The sequence below is a fragment of the Protopterus annectens genome, chromosome 13.part0 (genome assembly GCF_019279795.1).
Source record: "Protopterus annectens isolate FY-2018-M chromosome 13.part0, PAN1.0, whole genome shotgun sequence".
Taxonomy (NCBI): domain Eukaryota; kingdom Metazoa; phylum Chordata; order Ceratodontiformes; family Protopteridae; genus Protopterus; species Protopterus annectens.
The window spans coordinates 547439499-547465864 of NC_056747.1; the positions used below are offsets into that span (position 1 = coordinate 547439499).

Consider the following 26366-nt stretch of genomic DNA (forward strand, 5'->3'; position numbering starts at 1 on the left):
ACTTTGGAGAAAATTGTCGGGGTCAGTGAGTGTACAGACCCCCCCCCCAATAGGAAGTGTGGCGGCCCCATTTTTGTTGAAGTACTGATTTTAAAGTATAGCTCACTTCAGTGAGTTTTTAAAGACATGCAGCTACATATGTGTGTGCCTTCTGTGAAGGTTGGGTGCCGGTCTGGCAACTCAGCACTGTAAAAACTCCACTGCCAATCAGTCTGAGGACCAGTGATCTGCTGTGGCGACCACCTAACGGGAGAAGCTGAAAGACATTGCTTTTAGTATTGTAATGAACCAGGGAATGAAGTTTGGTATGGTATATTTTGGGCAGTTGTAGATGGACAGGATGTAGTCGTTTTTCATAGTCCAATGTGGAAAACTCCATTTTTTAGTATATGTGTATATTTCATGCAGAATTAAAGCTTATATTGCTCAGCCTTTTTTTTGTCTATCTTGTGTAGCTTAAGATTTTAAGTACAATTTCCAGAAGTTGCTCCATCCCCAGATCATGAATTACTGTACTGCAGCTCAGCAATTATACATACATGTGATATTAATTCCACCTTGGACAGTTATTTAATTTTCCAGTATAAATGTTGCTACTATACCTTTGTCAGCACAAGTAAATATACCATGACATGCAAATGGGAGGAATATCTTCCCTTGGAGAAAGTAAGTTGTCTGGCCCAGCTGGTCTTTCTGTAGATGGATGGGTCCTTCTCAGTCAGATTCCAGACTTCTACTGATTCAGTCTCCAGCATTTTTTAACAATAGGTTGTTTCACGAGTCTGACATAATTCAGGTGAGATGGTTAAACGGGACCTTTCTATTAGCCCTGGTGCTTGCAGCATTAAAAGACCCAGTACTTTATCTGGAAACAAAAGGAGGAAATTACCTGGTGTTTTGGTCAGCAAGCCTTTCCTGTAAATCTAGTGTATGCAGTTTGTATGCGATATACGGATGAGGCAGTACCATATTCACTGCTGCTGCGCAGTCATGTACTTCAGTAACAGGCTAAATATTTGTTTCTATAAGGAGCCTGAAGTAAAAAAAATATTTAAATAAGATTGATTTGCTTGAATCAACAGCTATGATTACACCTCCAAGCACCTTTTGTGTTTGGTTAAACTTTTGCTTTACTTCTCACATCATCTTGTTTACCTGTCTTATGATAGACAAACGTCACATCTTCATTTTGTGGTTCTCTGTTTTGTTAATAGATACATCACTAGCCACATAATTCTTAAGCCTTTTCCACATTTCATGGACTGCTGCTTCTACCTCCAAACATTTATTCTAAACTGTATATCCCTTATCCTTTGGTGGCTACTTAATATAAAACATCCATTTCTAAATTGCATTTATTTTCCTGTTTTAGTTTTGCTCTTCAAAATAGTAAGCTGCATCATTCACCAGTTATTGCCTTTCACTGGGTCCCCCTAATTATACTTCAGAGACATCCTCTGTATTTATTATAACCTGATGAAGAAGTCTGTTTCTTTGCAGTTTAGGATATGGAGTACTATGTCTGGTAACAAGCCAAGACATGTAAGCAACTTCGGGGGAAAAATGCATCAGGCCAACAGATAAGGACCATCACATCGCTGAGAGAAAGCAATGAAGTCCTTCAATGTGCACCCTTAGGAGTGTCCTATCATGTACACATGAAAAGGTACTCTTCTTCCACTTGCCACAAATATATGAGTGTATATATATATATATATATATATATATATATATATATATATATATAAAATGTGTGTGTGAGTCTATATAATAGGAAGGGTTGTAGGTGCACTACTTTAAAGAAAGCATTTTGGCTATATGTCACAGAAAGATTAATCCCTGACTGTAACCCAGCCAGGCCACCAGGGGAAAGTGGGTGTGAGCAGACAGTGATTATTTATCCTCCTGAAGAAAGGGTGTCAGTACCACTACATTACTGCCACCTGCTAGAACCTGTGTGTCATGGCAACAGCAGCACATGGTCTTGTATGTGCTGGTCTACAAAGTACCAAAGTGGCGCACTGCAGCCAGGACAGGGCATGTTGTGCACATGTCCATACAGAGTTATGGAATACTAGTGTCAAGCAGCTGGTAAGAAGACAGTAGATGAACATAATATACAAAAAACTGAAGAAGAAAGGTTGGGAATGTTGGAAACTTTTAAATCTATTTATTTCCAGTTTGATTACTGGGAAGTCCACTGGGCCCGGAGAGCCCATTTTTAGTGGAGGCCCAGGTAGAAAAGCTCCATGAAACAGATTACAGTAAAGATAGTCCAATAAAAGTACAAGTAGAAATACATACCAAATAATACAAAGCTTGAGCAATATTGCCCATAGTGGAAAAACATTGTGCAGATACATTTTAACAAATTCACACAGTTAGCCAAAAGCTATTTACAGAGTGTGAGAGATCGTACGGGAATTGGCTATAGAAGGTTATAGCCAGCTATAAGGTGCTGAGGAACTCGGGAGGATACTCTCTCAGGGGCTTTTGTTAAAAAGTTCTAGGTAGGAAGTATGCAGTTACATTTCCATTCGGAGGAGAGGTAGGTGTAAAGCTGAGTTTTGAAGTTGTTTGTGTTTGACATTATCCCTAGTGTGGAAGGGAGAGAGTTCCATTTCTTACCCAAGGAGAAGGAGAGGAGAAGTTGTCCAGCAGGATGTTTAGGTTTGTGGACATTAAGTTTTGGTGTTCAGATCTGAGAGTTCTATTTGCGGTGTATGGGAAAAGGATGTTTGTTAGAGCGGAGCTTTGGTTGGATTAAATATTAGTCTGTGTACTCTAGTGAGCTGGAGGAAGTCCAGGTAATTTATGAATTCTAACCAGTTGAGAAATTGGAGGGTAACACAGTGATGTTTGGAATGTTTGGCTTTGGTGGCAAATTTAGAAATTTTGTTATAACAGCTTCAAGTTTGGATGTGATGGAAGAGCATAGGTTAGTTAGGGCGCTGTACAAAAGGGAGGGAAGGAGGTAAGAGGAGGCCCAGTGTATGCCTGGTAGAAGTAGAGAGGAAGTGGTTGCTCCTGTGTAGCATACCTAGTTTTTGGTGGGTTTTCTTTATATTTTGCTGAATATGGATGTCACACTTGAGGTGTTCATCTATACTTACACCGAGTAGTTTGGCAAAGAGAACAACTTCGATCGGAGAGTTGCTTTGGCTAAGGACTTGGAAGGAATTTTTATCAAAAGAGAAATATTTTGAGCGTGTGAGTAGTAGTATTAGTAGTAGATGAGGCAGTACCATATTCACTGCTGCTGCACATTCATGTACTTCAGTAACAGGCTAAATATTTGTTTCTATAAGGAGCCTGAAGTAAGAAAAATATTTAAATAAGATTGATTTGCTTGAATCAACAGCTATGATTACACCTCCAAGCACCTTTTGTGTTTGGTTAAACTTTTGCTCTACTTCTCACATCATCTTGTTTACCTGTCTTATGATAGACAAACGTCACATCTTCATTTTGTGGTTCTCTGTTTTGTTAATAGAGACATCACTAGCCACATAATTCTTGAGCCTTTTCCACAATTCATGGACTGCTGCTTCTACCTCCAAACATTTATTCTAAACTGTATATCCCTTATCCTTTGGTGGCTACTTAATATAAAACATCCATTTCTAAATTGCATTTATTTTCCTGTTTTAGTTTTGCTCTTCAAAATAGTAAGCTGAATCATTCACCAGTTATTGCCTTTCACTGGGTCCCCCTAATTATACTTCAGAGACATCCTCTGTATTTATTATAACCTGATGAAGAAGTCTGTTTCTTTGCAGTTTAGGATATGGAGTACTATGTCTGGTAACAAGCCAAGACATGTAAGCAACTTCGGGGGAAAATGCATCAGGCCAACAGATAAGGACCATCACATCGCTGAGAGAAAGCAATGAAGTCCTTCAATGTGTACCCTTAGGAGTGTCCTATCATGTACACATGAAAAGGTACTCTTCTTCCACTTGCCACAAATATATGAGTGTATATATATATATATATATATATATATATATATATATATATATATATATATATAAAATGTGTGTGTGAGTCTATATAATAGGAAGGGTTGTAGGTGCACTACTTTAAAGAAAGCATTTTGGCTATATGTCACAGAAAGATTAATCCCAGCCAGGCCACCAGGGGAGGGTGGGTGTGAGCAGACAGTGATTATTTATCCTCCTGAAGAAAGGGTGTCAGTACCACTACATTACTGCCACCTGCTAGAACCTGTGTGTCATGGCAACAGCAGCACATGGTCTTGTATGTGCTGGTCTACAAAGTACCACAGTGGCGCACTGCAGCCAGGACAGGGCATGTTGTGCACATGTCCATACAGAGTTATGGAATACTAGTGTCAAGCAGCTGGTAAGAAGACAGTAGATGAACATAATATACAAAAAACTGAAGAAGAAAGGTTGGGAATGTTGGAAACTTTTAAATCTATTTATTTCCAGTTTGATTACTGGGAAGTCCACTGGGCCCGGAGAGCCCATTTTTAGTGGAGGCCCAGGTAGAAAAGCTCCATGAAACAGATTACAGTAAAGATAGTCCAATAAAAGTACAAGTAGATATACATACCAAATAATACAAAGCTTGAGCAATATTGCCCATAGTGGAAAAACATTGTGCAGATACATTTTAACAAATTCACACAGTTAGTCAAAATCTATTTACAGAGTGTGAGAGATCGTACGGGAATTGGCTATAGAAGGTTATAGCCAGCTATAAGGTGCTGAGGAACTCAGGAGGATACTCTCCCAGGGGCTTTTGTTAAAAAGTTCTAGGTAGGAAGTATGCAGTTACATTTCCATTCGGAGGAGAGGTAGGTGTAAAGCTGAGTTTTGAAGTTGTTTGTGTTTGACATTATCCCTAGTGTGGAAGGGAGAGAGTTCCATTTCTTACCCAAGGAGAAGGAGAGGAGAAGTTGTCCAGCAGGATATTTAGGTTTGTGGACATTAAGTTTTGGTGTTCAGATCTGAGAGTTCTATTTGCGGTGTATGGGAAAAGGATGTTTGTTAGAGCGGAGCTTTGGTTGGATTAAATATTAGTCTGTGTACTCTAGTGAGCTGGAGGAAGTCCAGGTGATTTATGAATTCTAACCAGTTGAGAAATTGGAGGGTAACACAGTGATGAGTGGAATGTTTGGCTTTGGTGGCAAATTTAGAAATTTTGTTATAACAGCTTCAAGTTTGGATGTGATGGAAGAGCATAAGTTAGTTAGGGCGCTGTACAAAAGGGAGGGAAGGAGGTAAGAGGAGGCCCAGAGTATGCCTGGTAGAAGTAGAGAGGAAGTGGTTGCTCCTGTGTAGCATACCTAGTTTTTGGTGGGTTTTCTTTATATTTTGCTGACTATGGATGTCATACTTGAGGTGTTCATCTATACTTACACCGAGTAGTTTGGCAAAGAGAACAACTTCGATCGGAGAGTTGCTTTGGCTAAGGACTTGGAAGGAATTTTTATCAAAAGAGAAATATTTTGAGCGTGTGAGTAGTAGTATTTTAGATTTGTTAGCATTGAGAGAACCATGATAGTGGTTCATCCAGATCTCCATAGTTGAGAAGGCAGTCTGAGTTTTAGATAGGAGTTCAGGGAGATTAGAGGCAGAGCAGAGAAGTGTAGAGTCATCTGCATATTGTATGACTTTGGCATTAGGAATAGCAGAGTGAAAGTTATTGATAAAGATATTAAACAGCATTGGTCTGAGGATGGACCCCTGTGGTACTCCGGTAGGGGTGGGTAAGAAAGTTGAGGTGTCTTTTTTCCATTTCACAGCCTGAGATCTATCTGACAGATAGCTTGAGAACCAGGAAAGAGTATTTGGGAGAGATTTAGGTTTGAGAGGTGACTTAAAAGGTGCTTATGGGAAACAGTATTAAATGCTTTAGAGAGATCTAAAAGCACTGTGGATACTAAGTTCCCAGAATCTTGGACTGATTGGCAGTTTTTGAGAATGAGAGTACAGCTGTTATGGTGCTATGTCCTGGTCAGAAGCCATGTTTGGGTATGGGTAAGAAGTTGGTTTTTAGTCAGAAAAGGCATAAGTTGGAGGTGGATGCATTTTTCTTAGATTTTGGAGATTGGAGAGAGAACAGCTATCGGGCAGAAGTTTGAAATTTTAGTGTTTTTGCCTCCCTTGTGGAGAGGAAGAATAAAGGTGGAATGCTAGAGTTTAGGGACATAGGATTCCTTTATGGTTCTATTAATTAGGATACTAATTGGGAGAGCTATACCATCGGCAGCAGACTTGAGAAAGGAAGAAGGTATGTTGTCAGGTGCATTGGAGCAGGGTTGACATTTGGATAGAAGTCTTTTTATGTAGTTAGTGGAAACAGGTTTAAGCTCAAACATAGGGGAGAAATTATTTGGGGATTTAGATGAAGTGGACTGTAGGAGAGATGGGTTGTTGGGAAAAGTTTTCGTTAGGTCAGATATTGACTCTATAAAGAAAGTTGAATAGTAAGGCTAATTCACGGTCAGATTTACTTGGGTCCGGACATGGGTTATTTTTGGACCCTGGGTTGAGGAGTGAGTTTATGGAGTTCCAAAAAAGCCTTGGGTTTTGGGGATGCTTGGAGCTTAGTGTAGTAGGATTTTTTTGTCTTTTAAGATTTGTTTTTTTTTTGCAAAGTTACAGAGCTATGTATCTTGGAGAAGGGTTTCGGGAAGTTTATTCTTTTGGTAAAGCTTCCAGGATTTGTCTCGTTGCATAATTTGCTTTGTTTCTTTGTTTAGCCAAAGGGCAGTTATAGTTTTTATTCTTTTTTTCCTTGGTGGAGCTTGGGAATTTAGAGTGTCTAGGAAAGTAGAACTGAAGTGGTCTATGGCTTTATCGAGTGGAAGGGTTTTTAGAATGTTCCAATTCATTTGTTTGTGATAGAGAAGGTTTTGGGGTCAAATTTACTAAGGTTGCAGGTCTGAATATATTGATGTTGGCGTGGATGGGAGGTGGTTGTACTGTTAATGAAAGCTGGGTGGTGGTAACTAATAGAGTCAGGGATGGTGCCAGAGATGGTAATTTTATTTGGATGGGAGACTAAGATCCATTCAAGAGTGGATCCTGGGGGATTTGGTTTATTGGGTCTGGTGACGGAGTGGGTTACTTGAGTAAAGTTAAAGAGGTTAATGGACAGGGAGGGTATGGGATTGTTGATTTTATTCCAGTCAATGTTTACATCACCTAGTATGTAAGTTTCAAGGTTAATTTCAGCTGAGGCCCATTGGAGTATGTCTTCAAGGGTTGAGACGTTATTTCTAGGTGGGATATAAAAGGCGATGATAGAGAGGCTTTTGTGATTATTCGTTTTTAACAGACTTTTAGTTCTGGATTAGCGAATTTAGGAATGGGGTTTGGTAGGGGAATTAATGTAATCAGATTGGAATAAATTAATGCAACACCTCCGCCTTTTTTCTTTGGGCGGTTACATCTACATGTGTGAAATCCAAAGGGTAGGATTTCAGAATCAGAGATGTGGGGTTTGAGCCAAGTTTCAGAGATGGCTACAATGTCAGGTTGGTTATGACTTAGCCATGCTTGAAACTGATGTGCTTTGTTGTTGAGACTCTGGGCACTGAGTGTGAAAAATTAAAGAGTATTGTAGGGGGATGAAAGGTTAGAGGAAGGAGGTGGTAATTTGTGGGTGGCTTAGGTCAGGGGTTGGGGTGAATGTCTCCAGCTAAGACGAGGTTATTGAAGGAAGTTATTTTAGTGTGTTTTGGTTTGGATTTAGGGTATTCCGGATGGTCTAATATTTGTTTAAGAGTAAGTGTCTTAGCAGTAGTGGAAATAATTTTAGGATTGACAAGGTGCAGAGGCTTCAGCTGAAACAGAAAGGAGGAGATGGAAAATAAATGATTGTTTGTGTGAGGGAGGAGATGACTTTGTGTGGGAGTATGGTAAGGAGTAGAGAGTGGAAGCTGATTGGAGGTATAGAAGCTGACATGGTATAAAGGTGTTAGGAGTAGTAGGAGGGAGATGGGGGGTTGGGGTGTTAGGAACAGTAAGGAAAGCATGGTTAGAAAAATGTAGTTTAATATGGGAGGATTTGTAGTTGGAGTGGAGCTGTGGGGTGAGAGGGGGTAGTCAGGTGATGTATTTAATTACTGATGTATTTAATTACTGTGGATGAAAGGAGGAGGGGTAAAGAGGGGAAGGTTTTGACTGGGTGGTTTACTGTGGATGAAAGGACGAGAGGTAAAGAGGGGAAGGCTTTGACTGGATGGTTGTCTTGAGTGGGTGAGGAGTGGTTGAAATAAAAGTAGGAGTAGTGAGGTCAGCTGGGAATTAGGGGCAGGATAAGGGGAGCAGAGTGAGCCCACAGGGCAAACGGAGCGAGTAGAGCCAAAGAGAAGGAAGAAAGCCAGCGAAAAGTTATCAGTGAAGCTGAGAACTAGCTCAGAGGTAAGAAGGCACTGGCATAAGGCACTGTGTGTGTGAAATTAGAAGAATGCAGAGGGTTGACAGGGAATATGAGCTGAAAACAGGGCAGTAGCAGTTTAGTAGAATATAGCAAGTATTAATAGGGCTAAAACAGGGCAGTGATAAATTAATAGAACAGTTACAGTACTTTTGGCTTGTATTAAAAGATAGGTAGTGGTGGAACAATGCCACCTGGTGCCACTCCATTTAGACAGTGCACAGAGTCCATGTGGGTATAATCTTTCAAAATGAAAGAGTTAAATGGCATTGTCTCTGGAATATAACAAGTTTTGCTTCTCGGATGTGGACATTTAGTGTAATGCCGTAGACACACACACACGGGTATTTTGGAGCTGTTTGAATGTTTACTTGTTCAAATATTGAGAAGATCAGTAAAAGTGAATAGAGTATGAAAAGATCACAAATCGCTGGCCTTCTCATATGTAAGACTGCAGTACAGTGGGGACTGGAAATTTGCCCTTTCCTCAGTGAAGTGCAATCTCAGGGTGTGTGTGTGTATGTATATATATATATATATATATATATATATATATATATATATATAATGTGCACACATACATTTTATTTATTTGTGTGTGTGTGTATAAATATATATATATATATATATATGTGTGTGTGTGTGTGTGTGTGTGTGTGTGTGTATATATATATATATATATATATATATATATATATATATATATATATATATATATATATATATAGATGGGTTCACTTCAGATTATTGAGTTACTAAAAACTCGAAACCCATATGGCCGAGACCATATGATCGAGTTTTTGGAAACTCAAAAATCTAAAGTGAATAAAAAAAAAAACAAAGAAAACATTAAAATGTTTCTGCAGGTGGGCAAGCCCCCCTGCACCCCCCACATCTCTTACTTACATATATGAACTCTGAGATCACACTACAGTGATGACATCGGAAATCTCCCATTCTGTGCGCCTGCATACAGAGCAGAATGGGAGATTTCCTTTTTCTTCTCTGTAGTGCGATCTTGGAGTTGGTATATTTAAGGAGGGGGGTGCAGGGGGGGGCTGCCCCCCCTGCAGAAACTTTGTTTTAAAGTTTTCTGTGTTTTTTTTTTTATGCACTTTAGATTTTCGAGTTTCCAAAAACTCAATCATATGGTCTCGACCATATGGGTGTCAAGTGTTTGGTAATTCAATCATCTAAAGTGAATCCATATATATATATATATATATATATATACATACACACAAGTTGCAGGTGGTATGGTGGTGTGGGCCCCCCTGCAAAAGCAAAATTTTTTTTTTAGTTTTTGTTTTTTAAAGTATTATTTAATGTGTTTGAGTATTTTCATTAAAAACACATTTGTTCAAGTACTTTAGTACTCAGTCTATATTGATTCTTTAGAACAAAAAACACTATCAGTGTGTGTGTGTGTGTGTGTGTGTGTGTGTGTGTGTGTGTGTGTGCATACACACACACACAGGAATGAAGTTCCTTATATTCAAGTAGTTAATTATGTTCAACTATCTTGCATATGTAGTGTTTTCCTTCCAACAATATCGTATGCGGCACATTAGTTCAGTGGTTACACAGAATAGTTATACAGACCATGGTCCATTTGGTTATACCATATATCCCACACAGGTAAGAGTCTGAATTCTTTTACATGCTCACAATTTACTAAGAAGTCTTCTTGGGTTTCTTCAGGACCTAATGCATGCTCCTTAGATAGTATTTATCTTTCTAAAACTTGTAATAATAAACTGCCCTCATATTTATTATTAACAAAAGACTCATTTACTTCCCTCAGGAAAGCCGGTATAGACTATGCAAAGAATTGTTTTACCAAATAAATTTGCCCTGTTTAACAGTGGTTTCACAGTTACCTGCTGCTTCTTCTGTTAGACTAATAGCCTAACAGCCTTGAATCCTCTGCCTTGGGCCCTTTTTCCTTCTATGTCAAAAAAAGCTTCTTCCAATTTCTGTCTGTATCCCTTATGTTATCTTACTTCTTTTCTTGTAATTTGCTATCCTGTCCAGCTTGGAACTCAACATACAATAACAGTATTCTTTCTTCACTGTACTGTTATATGAAATTTCAGGTATTTAACCATTTTCTCTTAACTTATTTCCACAGTTTATAATATAAAGAGAAAATCTAGCAAGGATTCATTATGCAGTAGCTTCTTTTCGACAGTTTCACACCTTCCATATTTTCCTAAAGTTGTGCACACTAAAAATGTGTCATGCCTAACCTATTGGGCAAAAATAAACTTACATTTCTTGTCACATGCGCACAATCAGAAAAAAAAAACGAGGCTACTTTCTAAGCACATGTCCGAATCTAAATTGCAAAGGCAGTGTAATCTGTTAGTAATTTTGTACCTCTGACTCACACGTATGAACTACTCCTTGTACCACAGTATCCTCCTGCAGTATTTTTTTTTCCAAGTTGTAAAGCTTGATAAAAAATCAATCCTTCAAAAGACCAAAATTATGGGGCAGAATGTCCAAAAGGAAAATTTTCCTTCGTTCATTAAAGAACTGGAGAGGCTTCTTCCCCATAACTCTCATGTATGGAGATACGATTCCCCCAAGCACCTCTTTCATTATAATTAGCCTTGAAGTTGCATCTCAAAGAAAGGTAACAGTGATTTTGGAAAAACAAAAATTTGTACAAGCTGCCATGACCTACGTTTAATTTTCATATTAAGATTTAAATCCGCTAGTATTGAAAACAGAAACTGACATAAAAAAGGAATAACATTTCAATACCCCATTTTATTACAGATGTGCAAGAAAGGAAAGGAACAGTAATGTTAATACCCCATTTTATCACTAACACCCTGAAGCACGTGTTTATAAATCTAACCCCTCCAGTTTTGTTAAATTTCATCTTTAACTAATACTCTGCCTTGTACAGCCTCATAAATCTTCAACATATAAAATGTTTTCTTTTTCCTTAAATGTTATACCAGTTCTTGCATGAATCTATTTTCCTGGAGGTCCACTACATGGCCAATAGGGTCAATACTCGATTCAGCTTTGCATTTTGTCATAATCATGTATTCTTCTGTCTTACACATCCCATACATTCATTTTAACAGCTACTGCCGCTAATCCTAAAATGATTAATATTTGTTCCTCTTAATACGTATTGGCAGATGTTAGATAATCTGTCCATAATTTACTCCATATCTAGACAAATGCAGTTTTTCCTTAGAGTATCTAATATAGTATTGCAAGAACCATCTTTTAAATGTATAGGATTTCCATAAATGTTTAACTGAACTGATACCACAGAATGCACTTAAGATATACAGAACTCTCCTACTGTACAACCATTTCATCTGCATTAGTAAACTTTGACTCAGTGACTAAAGTAAGGATGTTGTGTTTAGGGATAAGTTTGAATCACTGACCACTTCGTCATCTGGGAGACGTTACAGGAGGTTGCATTGTCAAATTCAAGCACTGACTGCAGAGGTAAGCCTTTTGCACTAAGGTGGCACTTTACATCGGACAGAAAATGTTATGAAAAAGCATTTAGTTTTCAATACATTGAGGCTAAGCACTGTTACATTTGTGGAAATCATCGGTAATCTGGAATGGGTAATCATTCATGATTTCAGACTGGACCACCACAGTTTGACTGGATGCATTTCCACAGAGTAGACTTGACAGTCAGGTATGTTTTACTTACTTTAAACTCTGATGTATTTTTATGTTTATACTGGTACATTCTTTTAAAAGTATTTGGTATTGTGACTTTGTTGCAGAACTTGATATTTAGTAGCTGAATTGAAATGATGATTAAAATATTTTACATTATTGTTGGCATTATGTGAGACTTTTCTCTAAGCAGGTTTCCAACATGTAGCTTATGTTATATTTGGAAATGTTGGGAGCAACCAAGACTGTCCTCAAAAATGTTGATGTCACTCATTTTTGATGAGTTTCATTAAAAATGCTTCAGTCTTTCACAGCAGTTTTGAAAAACCTCCATCTCCACTCCAGACTTCCTTTGGCTTGAGAACTGTATGAGCCGAGCTTCATCAGTTTGTTTATATTTCCCTTATTTTATTCACATTCTACCTTCGCAACATTTAAGCTCTTTAAAGTAAGTTTTATCTGTTATCAACCACCCGTTGTTCATAGTTTGCTTCTTCAGATCGTTTTGCTTTTCCGTTTGAAATATGTTTTTTTTTCTGGTTTTAACCATGGAATAACTTAGATTTTGTTTCCAGCTGAGAACATAATGCTTACATTTGCCTGCAAATGAGAAAACTGTCAGCTTTTTCTACAAGTTATAATATTGTGCGTTTGTATCTCCTTGCCTGTCTTACTGCAAATGTGTACAAGTATGCCTTTCTCTTAGGTGATTGATTAATTTAGTCTTAGTGCAGGAGAGGGTAGCAATGGAAAGATGGTACCGGGCATATTTACACAGCCATTCTTTTACTAGTATCATTGCTGATTACTGCGCCTTAGTTTTAATAGATATATGAATCAATACTAGTTAATTTTAATTATTTATTGACAAGATTTAAACCAGTGTTGCAGCTGTGATTTAAGCTCTGATGAAGTGATGAGAATTATTGCAGCCTTGATCCATACTGTATTAAAACTGGGCAACTTTGCCACATTTTTATAGCCAGCACTTTGCAGAATAATGTTTGTGTCTCCCATATGAATTATATAAAAACAGTTTGTTGTGAAAGGTTACTTAGATCCTGAAGTATGCCAGATTTCCAAGGTAAACTAATTTTTCTGAACATATAATTATTAATTTCTAATGAAACTGTTATTTTCCAAGAGTGAAGTGTTAGCAAAATGGAGTCAAGATATCCATTACTGTTGCTGTGTTGGCTGTAAGCATACCATGATTAAGCAGTAAGGGTCTTTGGGTTTACTATTGAAATTGCAAACATCACTCGGTCGACAGTCGTATGGTCGAACGCATAAGGTCGGAAACACAGATGTCGAAGACATTATAATCAATCTAGGAACGATTTTAACATGGGTCGAGGTAGGTGTACAGTATTATTCCCTACTACAACCATCTTCCCTACCTCGACTCATGTTAAAACCGTTCCTCGATTGATTATAATGTCTTCGACATCTGTGTTTCCGACCTTATGCGTTCGACCATACGACTGTCGACCGAGTGATGTTCGCAATTTCAATAGTAAACCGGGTCTTTGCTTATCTATAAAAACAGCCTTACATTGTGCTTCTAGCTTCAAAGACAAAGAGGCAACTGCATCTAGCCCTTTAATGAAAAGAAATGCAATTTTTATACCCATAGTATGTAGAAGTAACAAACATCTCAGTGTTGCATAAAAATAACAATATTTTTATGTCATAGCATTTAAAAATGATGAAAACATCACTGTTCTACAGAAACACCTAGTGTTTTTACACTGACATTATAACATCACTATAAATGTTTGTTGTTTATAGCTTTTTATATTTGTGACTGAAGGAATAAAGTGGCCAGTACTTTTATTCTAATCTAAGTGTTTTGCAGATGTTAGTTTTGTCAATTTCTAATGATCATTCTATCTTGAATTTCACTTTGCCTACAAAATGCCAGTATCACTAGACTGATCCAAGTTCACTTACAAGATTTTCAGGAGAAGACACATGGATACTCAACACATTACAAGGCTAATAACAATAAAGGCAAGGCAACAAGAGTATCACTGATGTGTGGATGCCAGTACGCACATATATCAACAGACCTTTTAGCAAAATAGTTCAGATGACAGGAAATCTAACTTTTTCTGGGGAAGTATTATTTTGACTTTGATACCATGAAGCACACTGAAGATATAATTCTAATATTTACTGAGTTTTCAGCATGAACACGTGTCATATACCCATGCTGTAAATCCAAAGGCAAAAGAACAGAACTGCCCAATGGATGAACATGTTAGAACATAAGACTGCATTTCTTAAGATTTCTAGCAAATGTTTTTATTTATTTACTTACTTACCCTTTATTGACCACGTTAGTCCCCCTAGGCCAAGGACCTTTTTTCAGTGGAGACACAAGGTGGTATTCATACTAATTAGGGGAGAGTTGGCCAGGGCACTTTGGAGAACTTTCCTTGCTCTTTTCAATAAATGCCAAGTTATACAAAGCTATAGGTTCATAGGTAGGTACTAGGCTATTGGCCCTAGGGCCTATATAAGCCTAGCCAAAGGTACCCTGGCTTTCGCCACCCAAGAAAATTATGTTCCTGTGCCACTGTCGAGCAGAGCCACAGAAGTGATCCCCGAGTGAATTTCCTATTTCCCATTCAATCCTCAAGATTTTTCTTGAACAGCGCTAATGAGGAGCTTTGTTTGATATAGATAGGTAGTTTGTTCCAGAGTATGGGGAGTCTCTGGGACAGGAATCTATCCCTCCAACATGTTCTGTTTATTGTGGTGACAAGGTTTAGGTCCCTAGACCATGTAGCTTGTAGGGATTGGGATTTCTTTAAGTGGAGCATGTCTAAAAGCTCTGGGTTTGACATAGCTTTGGGTGTTAGGCAGAGATCGCCTCTGAGTAGGCGATATGCAATGGAGTAAAGCTGCAGTTTTTTGAGATGGTCTGCATAGGGCATCTGTTTGAGGCCAGTGATCCTCTTTGTGAGGCATTTCTGTGGCCTTTCTGGTTGTTGTAGATGTCTTGTGAGGTACACACCAAAAGAGGCACTGTACTCTATAATGGGTCTAATGAGTGACGAGTAGAGGGGAACAATTACCTCTTTTTTCCTGGATGAGAAACCTTTTTTGATGAGTTGTGCTGCGCAGAAGGATTTCCTGACTACTGTGGTGATGTGATTATCAAAAGAGAGACTACTGTCCACCTGTGTCCCAAGGTCTCTTATCACACTTTCAGTGTTAAGTAGACTACCGCCTATGTGACAATGCACTTTTTGGCATTGAGCTTGAGGCCATGGCTTTGACACCAGGCATCTGTCTCAGTGAGGCCCTTTTGTAGTATGTCCACATCTTTTGGAGTTTTGATTATGGCTCCTAGTTTGCAGTCATCTGCGAACTTCATTAGCCAAAGACCTTCTGTGTTGGCCTGTACTTCAGAGAAATAGATACCAAACAGGAGAGGACCCAGGACTGAACCCTGTGGTACTCCACTTGTCTGAAGTTGGATTTGGAGTCTGCTACTTTCACAGTGTGGGTTCTGTCAGTGAGCCTGTTGGCAACCCATCTTGTGACACAGGGATTTATACCTAGTTTAGTGAGTTTATCTATAATTCCAGAGTGAAGGATGGTGTCGAAAGCCTTGGTGTGATCTAGATAGGCTGTGTGAACCACCTTACCCTTATCTACGGCTTTGGTGACTGCTTCAAAGAAGTTTATCAGGTTTAGGAGACGTGATCTGCCTTTTACAAACATGAACTGGGTGGGGTCCTGAGTTTGGAGATTACCAATGTCATTGTTTATAAATTCCATGATGATACGTTCCATAGCCTTGCAGACCAGGCTCGTTAGGCTAATGGGGCAGTAGTGTCCAGGGTCTGTGTTGGCTCCCCCTTTGTGGAGTGGGATAACTGTTGCTGTGCGCCATTCAGTGGGCACATAGCCTGAGGTGAGGCTATGACTGAACATGGTACTTAGGTGGGGTGCCAGTTAATTCTGTAGTTCATGTAGAACACAGCCTGGGATGTCGTCAGGTCCCATGGATGCTGTGTTCTTGGCTTTGGATAGTGTGTTTTTTACCTGTGCAGCCGTGATTACAGGAACTTTGCATTCTTCTGGTATAGAGATGGGCCCTTTAGGGGATGACAGGGGGGTAAAGTTAGCACTGAACCTATCTGCCAGGATGTTGGCAATATCAGTTGGTTCTGTATATTTAGTGCCATTGTGCTGTAACTCAGAGCAGATCTGAGTGTTGTCATTGAGATTCTTGACATAGCTGTAGAATGCTTTGTGGTTGTCTTTAGAGTCAGTGGCGATTTTGTTTGCTTCGGAAGATTTTATGAGGGATCTCAGCTTCTTACTGAGGCTGACCAGGGAGTTTCTCCAATCATGGGATTTTACTTTTTTTTGCAACAGTTTCTTTCTTCTGTTGTAATGTTTGTTTATGGCAGGGGACCACCAGATTGGCTTCCTTTTTTGGAAGATAGCATCTTGGTTCTGTTAGGGATTGCACGATCCATGCACTCATGTAAATGCTTATAAAGTGCATTTGTGTAGGATTCAGCAGTCGTACCTCTAATGTCCGTCAGCATGGATGTCGTAAAGTTTGCCACTTCTGTCTTAAGAAGCATGAAGTTGGCTTTGGAGAAATTTTTTACTGTGGTTTCCCTAACGAGGGGTAGGGGAGGGATGTGGATGTCTAGGGTGATTAGCTTGTGGTCGGATCTGACCAACAAGGAATTGACCTCTGGTGTGGAGCACCGGTTGCCCATGTTGGTAATAACCAGGTCTAGGATATTGCTACCCCTGGTGGGGGTGTGGATAAGTTGATCCATGGCATTGGAATTTATGAATTCCAGAAAATGTTGAGCACAAGAGTTGGTACATGAGTAGTTTTCCCAGTTAATGGTAGAGTAGTTGAGATCGCCCATTATTAGGGTGTTAGGTTGTACCCTAATATTTTCCATTGTATTAAGAAATGAGGAGTGGGAATCCTGGGGCATGGTGGGGGATCTGTAGCAAGCTACAATTTGGATTGCGGTCTTGCCCAGAATTAGTTGCACTTGGATAATCTCAGATGCATTATGCTGAGCAACTAGCCTGGAGGTGTGGATATCCTTAATGAATATGGACACACCTCCGCCTTTAGTGTTTCAGTCCAGGTTTGGTGGCCGAAATGTGTGGTATGAATTATAGCCTGGTAATGCAGGGGTACTCTCTGGAGCCTTGAACCAGGTCTCTGTCACTGCACAGATGTCGATGTTCTCCATTTTAAGGAGTGCCTCGAGTGAGTGCATTTTGAGGTTTAGACTTCTAGCATTGAGTAGCAATACCCTCAAATTCTTCTTGCCTGTACCTGTTAGGGTGGTGAATTTGTCATTTGAACCTTGCCTAAAAAAAGGCACTATAGGGGTGGCTAGAGCCTTAGCCAGTATCCAGAATCCCAGGGGCAACAGGTGCAGGCCATCTCTGGCAAAGAGATGCATGTCATTGTATACCAGTCTAAGTTTGGAGGAGAGGGCTGTCATAAATTTAGTGAAAAAAGGTCACACTTCTGGAGAAATATATATGATTTTGCAACTGGTATAATGCCAACTTACTACATAAATATTCTAGCTAAGTGTTACATACTCTGCCTAGAAGAAAAGTCATATACTCTCCCTGTGGAAAATGTGTAAAATACATGTGCCAGCCAGTGGACTGTGAAAGGCATGCAAAACCCTGCAGTTATACTTAATATCTGTACAATAGGCCATATGTCAATCTTCTTTTAGGAGTTTTTCATAAAGTGTTCAGGCCATATCCACTGTTGTAGAACAATAAAGCCATGGCTATGCCCCAGATGACCCAAGTTTGATTAGAAGCTGTGGTGATTGATAAGTTGGTTAGGGGAGAAAGAGGATTAATTAGGCAATGCCCACTTGCCTCTCAGTAGGGGATGCATGTCCATGGAACATTTCCCATGGGAGAATCTGATACTATATAAATTATATACTGGAACTGATTAAGAAATAGTTTTACAGCCACCCAGAAAAAAACACTTGTAACAATAGAACAAAAAGGTAGTAAAAGAAAGATCCTGTGGTACAAAGGAACATCTGTTGCTAAGCACAGCCATAATACTTATAAAAAAGGGAAGAATCCAACTATGGCATGGATACATTACAAAAAAGTATTCAACACCATCCCACATTCATAGATAATGGAATGTTTACAGATGTATAAGATACAGCATATATTGATCAATTACATAACAGTGACTGTGGCAAACCACTTTTCATCTAAGCTATGACTAAGGGCAAATTTTTATCCCTGAGATAAAAATTCAGAGAGGGTTTCACCAAGCTGATTCATTGTCATCACCGCTATTTTGTGTTATATTTAACCCATTTAGAGGTTTACTTATTAGATTAGGCTATGGTTACATTTTAACTCCCAGAAACCATCATTGCTTAAAGACATCTCATCTACTTTTTACGGATGATTTAAAACTGTACAGCTCATCAGATAAGAATCTGAAAACAAAACGCCAAATGGTTAAAATGTTCTCAGATTACATAAGAATACCATTTGGTCTTGATAAATGTGCAAAAGCAATATTTATAAAAAGAAAGCTGCAGCACCAAGAAAATATCAGTGGGGGACAGGAATGTGATGCAAAGAAACTTAAGCAGGAGGAAGTGTATAAATAGTCGGGAATAGATGAATGGTCAGGAATAACACATGCGAACAAAACTTAGGAATAAATACATTAGAAGACTAAGCTCATACTGAAAGCAGCTTTGACATATAGGAATAAAGTCCAATTGCTCTTCTTATTCTAACTTACAGCTTTGGTGTTATTGACTGGCCCCAAAAGGCATCAAATCAGTTAGACAAGAAAAGAAAAATACTTCACGCTTATCAAATGATATATAAAATCATTGCTTACCAGGATTATACATCCCTCACCCTGAAGGAGGAATAGACCTCTTCCAAACTTATATGTATAGACCTGCAGTTGTGGGACTGCATACGTTTGCTGTCCTCATCAGATTCAAACATAGTAAACGTTGTAAAGCATGAAGCTAAGAAATCTAAGATGATATTTTGCTTAGTTTATCTGAATCATTTAAAGTGGGAATGAAAAAATGTGCAAAAAAAAAAAAAAAAAAACAAAAGAAAGAATATAAGGAAAGGGACCAGAAGAAAAGAAAATTGGAAAGTCCATAAATGTAGTAGCAACTATACAGATCTTCAGGAACAACTTCATGTTTACCAAGATTTAACCCAGAAATAGATATAAAGAGGAGAATTGAAAAGAAAAGATGAAAGGCTAATTATGGCAGCCAAAGATAGTGGGTTACATACATGTTGGGTTTACAAAGTGTATAAAAAATAGGAGAAACAGACAAATGCAAGTTCTGTTCAACAGAACTTCAGGCAGTCACACATCTCATTGCTGGGAGTGATACACTCATGGTTGATATGTACACTGAAAGGCACAGTAATGTGGCAAGACTGCTGCACTGGGGATTGTACAAACACTGCAATATAGAATGTAGCTGATAAGCATCGGAAACATGAAACACAGTCATTATCCACAGTGATGAAGTTTATATCACATGGGATCACCCATTGTCAACAGTTCAAAACTACATGCAAGAAAACCAGACATAGTAGTACAAGAGAAGGAAACAAAAGTAGCACTGATCATTGAAACTGCTGTACACAGCAATTACTGTGTCTTAAGTGCAGAAAGACACAAAGTCATAAAATACCGGGATTTGCAAGCAGAAGTGAGAACAATGTGGATGAAAGATACCCAGACTGTTCCAGCAGTAGGAGGAGCAAAAGGGTTAATAAAAAGAATTTACTATCATATTAAACATGTACCAATACATGTAACCCCATATAAACTGCAGAAGTAAGCAATTCTGGGTATAGTGCAAGTGCTGAGAAGAGCACTTTTAGATAACACTGACCACTCAAACAATACTAATTTCATGAACTCTTACTGTACCCTATATGGTGTCCATTCCCATCAAAGTATGTAAAAAAAAAAAAAAAAAAAAATAGGGATTTGGAGAAATTAAACCAAAAGAATCCCTAGTTGAGACCAGACACCCAAAGAAAACACTTGTTTTGTAGCATGTTAGTGAGCATGGGCAGTAAGGTTAGATGTTAAAGTACAGAAATCCTGTCTGTGAAGTGGATGACAACACCATCTCTACCACTCTGCTCCTAATCCTACAAGGAGCAAATAGACTGTAGGATTCTCACCTCCATGCAGAATGAATTAATCAGTTGAGTGGGTGGAGTGGAAATCTTGAGGGTCACCAAGGAGAGGTGCCAATAATAAAGCAAGTAATACCTTTCACTTTCAGGGAATTCTATTGGAGCATCACGTATAACACATACATAAAATGGTCATTTGACATTTAAAGATGATAATTCAGCTTTGTGCTGAAACTGGTGTAGCAGTGCTGCCATGGCCACTACTGATAGTTTAGATGATGGCATCTTCCCAGTGACTGAAAATGGCCCTGTTCTGTAGAAATGTATATGACTTTAAAACCTAATGTAATGCCAGTGCAATACAGTTATATTGCTGGCATGTACTGCATTCCTACCATGACAATAACTCGTATATGAACTCCAGTGATAACCAGGTATAATGAAACATGTCAGACTGCGACAATAAAATGCCTCTAAAACTCTGCATTTGATACCTTTGTATAGTATGCCAAATGTTAATAGCCCTTTGGCAGTTCTTGGTAAAACTTTTCAGGAAATTGTACTTTGATGTGCAGGCAAAGAATGCCCATAAGGCGGCCTTAAGGTGCCCTTAAGGTCTTAAATGTTTTTTTTGTGATAAATTTAGCCCAACCAAATTTCATGGTCTGTATCGAGAATTTTTGTGATGGTGGTCTGTGTGAAACTCCTGATTTAATATCAACTCAGTATAAATATATTCTGAATAAGCAGTGCATTCCTCATCCTGTGCCAAAGTCATGTACCACCCACATAATGGAAACAGAGCTTTAATACAACATGCCAGTTGTGACAGCTAAATGACTGTGCATAACTGTGTAGTCAACAATATCTAAGTCTTTGCTGATAATTCTTATTAAAGCTTTTCAATAATTATACTTGAGTACTCAGGTACAGGTTGCACCTGAGAATGACATTCTGCTAAGTATCGAAATTGTATTGATGTTTGGTCATTTGCCTTTGTCAAAACAGTAATTTTTGCTGATTACATGAAACAATTTTTCTGGTTTTCTGGAGATATAGTTATAGATATAAGTCTCTCATATATATATATATATATATATATATATATATATATATATATATATATATAAGGAATATGAATATATATATATATATATATATGATAATTTCTGGCATATTGCATTTCCCAGACTTAAGTTGTATAATAACCATACCTTAGAGAAGCCAAATATAATGGAACTTGCATCACTCTAATAGTCATGTGGTGTATTTCAGAACAGAGTTGTATCTTTGAAGCATTTTGGCACTTTCTAGTAAGATTTTTGGCAAACAAATCTGGATATTCATTTCTAAATACTTTTGATTATAGTGGCAATGGAAAACTGGATCTTGAATTTTTGTCTGCCAGTTTCTAGTCACCTGTTTGTTTGTTTCATGCAAACTCCACCTCAATGCATACAGTTATATGCTGCCCCTGACAACAAACTCTTACTTTCACACACGAGTGCCTCCTTATTCTATCCCCCAAATAACCACTTTTTGATTTGGTGTACTGCTGCTTCAATGCAGTCATTATCTTGTATCATGCCAGGAAAAGTACTGACTGCCCCATCTTACATGCACACCCACACACAAACATGCACACAGGCATAGACACATGGTCACCCTTACAACTAAAAATTAAGACACATGGATTGTTGTTGGCATTGTGAGGTGATAATACTGTGTATAGGGTTGTCCTATTTGTATCTGTATACAGCAAAGAAAACCATTTGTAGATACTGTCATGTCCACTCCCCATGGTACTTTCTCTTCAAATAGTGAAAGATTGACACTAACATTTGTTACATACAACCAAATAAGTGTCACTGCTTAACTCACATAATAAAGACTGTGAACTGTCTAGCCAATATCTGATACTATCTTACAAGTGGGGAAGATGCCATGTTAATGTCTAGCATATCATTTGACTAACAGGCACATTTTGGGGTTTGTTTTTAATTTTGTTTAGGGTATACTACATTAATTAGTAAAAATAAAACATTTAATGATAAACCGTTCTTAAAATAAGAAAGTTTTTGTTTCCTAAACATAGCATATACAGCTTTGAAATTAAAAAGTAATAGAGAAAGGGTTTCTCCAAGTGTGCAGTGTTCGGGCACTGTCATGTGGTACAGAACTATCTTTGCGTCCATTAGAAAAGGGGTTGAAGCTATCAACTGCTAGTGAACTTCATCCTGCAGTCCTGAGTTCCATTCCTTCTATTTCCATTTTCATACTACGTAACTCTGAGCAAGCCACTTAACCAAACAATGCTCACAGGGTGCCCCTGAAAAGAGGCACTTGTGCCTTGTGCATTTATCTAGCAAAATAAATAAATAAATATTACAATTAGTTTTACATTCTTATATATAACAATAATTTTAACCATCCTAGTTCCATAAAGTTTCACTTTATCCATTCCTGTACTCCCTTCACTTCTGTAGTCTACATTGTTTTCATATTCTGAAAAGAGCTTTTTGCCTTTTCCATTTCATTTACATGACTGCAGAAGTACAAAAGTATCTTTTCTTCTTACACTTTGAGATTTAATTTATAAAAAAAAGTCATAGCATTGTTACTTTCCTTCAGTCTTGTAATTTGTTTTCACTTTGCCCTATTTTGTGCCTTCCTAGAGACCTCCCAATCATACTTTTGTTCCCAGTTTAAACCTTTCCCCTATGCCGTGACCTTTTGTTTTTAGACAATGCGTTGTTTTTCCTGTACATAAGTAATACATGTACAGTTTTACCCTTACTGCATGTGCAGGTGTAAGAGCACCAAATCCAGCTAAGACCACCCCTTCATGCGTGCCCTTTTCTTTACTGTTTCAGACCCTTTTAGCTATACCACACATACAGCACATTAAACTGTCCTCCATGTCGACTTGTCCTTACTAGACCATGTTTAGCGACCATTACTGTTTTCCTCACCCAATTCATTCTTTCACATGTGAGCAAACTCCCACATCATATACCTCATATAAGTGAGGGAGCGTGTGTGTGTGTGTGTGTGTGTGTGTGTGTGTGTGTGTGTGTGTGTGTGTGTGTGTGTGTGTGTGTGTGTATGTGTATATACTGTATTCTGTATTGTGCTTCTGATATTCCACCAGCTACATTCCTAAACAATTCTCCTACCAGCATCAAAAAAGATATGGGTACGTGCTGATTAAATTCAACTAGCAACTCATTTTTCTAGCATGAAGCCCAGTCTTCACCATCCTTTTATGTCCTCCTATAACCTGCAGTATTGATTCAGTGATTAAGTTATGCCCAGCAGTTTCCTAAAAAGATAATTTTTATCATCAATATGCTTAGGTTGTCCACTTTATATCTTGGGGATGTCTGTGTGTGCCTGTAAAAACAGTTATTTTTAAAAATGTATTCCTTTGCCAGTGATGGATAGAGCTATAGATAGACAGAAATGCTGAATTGGATGATCATTATATTTAAATTCTCCCCTTGTTCCACCAAATATCCTAAATCGGTGTCAGTTTATTTTGATTTTAGCCATGACTTTCTGATTCATCAGGCAACACCCATGTCTCCTGTAATGCTCATGTAAACAATATAATCATATGAATAATAAAAAATAAAAGGAGAGTTGGTTTCACACCCAGTTATATCTACATTACACATGAAAAAATACATTTAACCATATTAATGTTTATTGGCTTGTTTCACACAACCATCCTTCTGCCACACAGACACTGTCCATAACAAGTCAAACTGACAGTAACTTTATTTTCAGGCACACAGTACCACCCTTTTCCATCTACCAAATATCCATCAAACATTGGGGTAATAGTCTCACAAGCTTTTATTTTATGAAGAATTCACAGTATTTCAGAACTACCTTGATGAGAAGTGTTATTTTTAGTTTTAATGGGGGGGTCATTACTTTAGTGCAGTTCAGACATGTAGGCTAAGTCTTGGTTATAATTCAGTATTTCTGAAAAAGAAAAAAAATCATACTCTCTCTCTGTGTTTCATAAAATGCCACACAGACACGCGCGCACACATATCTTGTGAGCAGTTAAGGAAATAAGGACCTAATTACCTAGATTCCTACCAAATGAATAAGATAGTAATACTGCTTAATCACAGGTTATTGTGCAAATGGCATACATTCTTGAATACACCCAGACATACACATACACATACACAAAAGTATAAAAATTCACCTGGAAAATTATCTAGATAGATTATTATAGTCATTGGTTGTTGGTATCTTGGAAGTCATTCATTCATTCACCTATACTGTACAACCACCTCTATTAATGTATTCAAGGACCCCACCGCCTTTTTTTTTTTTTTTTTACAAAGCAACATTTCCTAATATTAGTGGTGAATTACTGTTGCTTGTACGTGCCCCACACATCTCCATCTCCCTCCTGTGTCCTTGCTGTTACAGTCCACCATTGCTATTTACCAGTTAACTGTAGAGTGCAGAATGGTTGACCAAAACTGTGCTGCTCAAATGTATTTTGAGGAAAATATCCTTCAAAATGGCATTTGAATTGTTTTTGAACCTGCTTTTTTCATTGAGGACAATGCCCCTACCATTGTGTCCCCAACATCTGACTTCTAAACTGCTTCATCCTGGGGAAACATATTTCTCCCACTATAGTAACTATCATTGATTGATATTAGGGTTCCCTGAGTGGACAAAGTTATGATTTGGACAGATGGCCCCTGCTCAGCTACTCTAACAATATAGCATGTTTAGATCACATCCTATAGTATATTCTCTGCTTTCTAGAGCACAGACAGCATGCTAAGTCTTCCCTCATGTCTCAGCCAATACATTCCTTTCATCCCTTTGAACTTTTTTGTAGTTCTGCTTCACTTACTTTTTAATAGCCTAATCTCCAATTCTTTGTCTGGCTTCTGTAACAGGCTATGGTACTATAGATGTGACAAACAAATAAACCAGCCCCAAAGTATATAAGGTGCCAATAAACAAGTGTACTTTAGTTAAAATAACATAAAAAAAAATGCAAAAGTATTTCCTGTATAATAAAATCTCAGATTGGATGCAGCAGTCAGTGAGCCACATATGTCGCTTTATAAGCAATTGCAACACTGTGCAAAATGTCATTTTAACATGTGATATGATGTACAGTGTTGCAATTGCTTATGAATTAACAGATGTGAGGATTTTTATATAGAAAGAACATGACATAGTTGTTTGTGAAGGTTTTATATATGCATTTGTGACTTAATGACTGCTGCAACCAATCTGAGATTTTATTAGTCGGGACATATGTTTGTATTTTTGTTTTTATTATGTTGTTATTTTAATTTCTTCAGGTTGCTGTTACTGTTTCTTTAAATGTTTGAGCTACATTATCAGTTGGAAGTATCTTATTGGCTGGTCAATTTTTGAATTTTTATTTAAGTACTGTTTTGGATGTGTAATACTTTTCAGAGTCTGAAGAAGCGAACAGGGTCCGTGAAAGTGCTTACTCACATAAAGTATATTAAGTTTTATTGACCATGCTTTGGTGCAGCTTCCTTTCTTGTTATATACTACAGATGTGGCCATAAAGATGCCCTCTGCAGGGAAGGGATAATAATTTATCTTCCTCTACTCCATTGCCCTAGGCATATAGCCCAGTATGCTGTCAGTCTTTACCACTTTTTTCTTTTTGTAATGTATGGGACTGTATAGTTTACTCTAGGAGTAATTATGTATGTGAGTATTGACTGAAAAGTCTGAAAACTACTGCATTCCTCGGGTCAAGTTTAAACCCTTTTATCTCACTTTAGAACTGATTACATTGAAAGGTATGGGATGCTCGCATGGTTATAGGCAAATATTGGCTAAGTTAAAACCAGGATAGATCCAGTGTAGAGCCATATATGGTTATGTACAGGCCTAAAACCCTGTCACTATCCTACAGACTGCTAAGAGGTAACCTGTGTCTGGCATACAAGGTATCCTCTGACCTATTACTGATAGATTTACTGCACATCAGCAATTCAAATGGCATTAAAATACTTGGTCTAGGGATCTAAACCTCTTCTCCACCATCAACAGAACAGTTT

At 38.1% G+C, this 26366-nt stretch overlaps 1 protein-coding gene across 2 annotated transcripts in view; it reads left to right on the forward strand.

The window, feature by feature from the left end:
- The window catches only part of LOC122787461 (protein spinster homolog 2-like), a 792211-nt gene that overhangs the window by 709599 nt on the left and 56246 nt on the right, over positions 1-26366 (forward strand). The window contains exon 12 of one of the 2 annotated variants that reach the window (XM_044054193.1): positions 11811-11895. The exons of the other annotated variant lie outside the window; for it this stretch is intronic. Coding sequence (XP_043910128.1) covers positions 11811-11895 — 85 coding nt within the window. The remainder of the gene's footprint in view (positions 1-11810; positions 11896-26366) is intronic. 2 annotated transcript variants of the gene reach the window in all.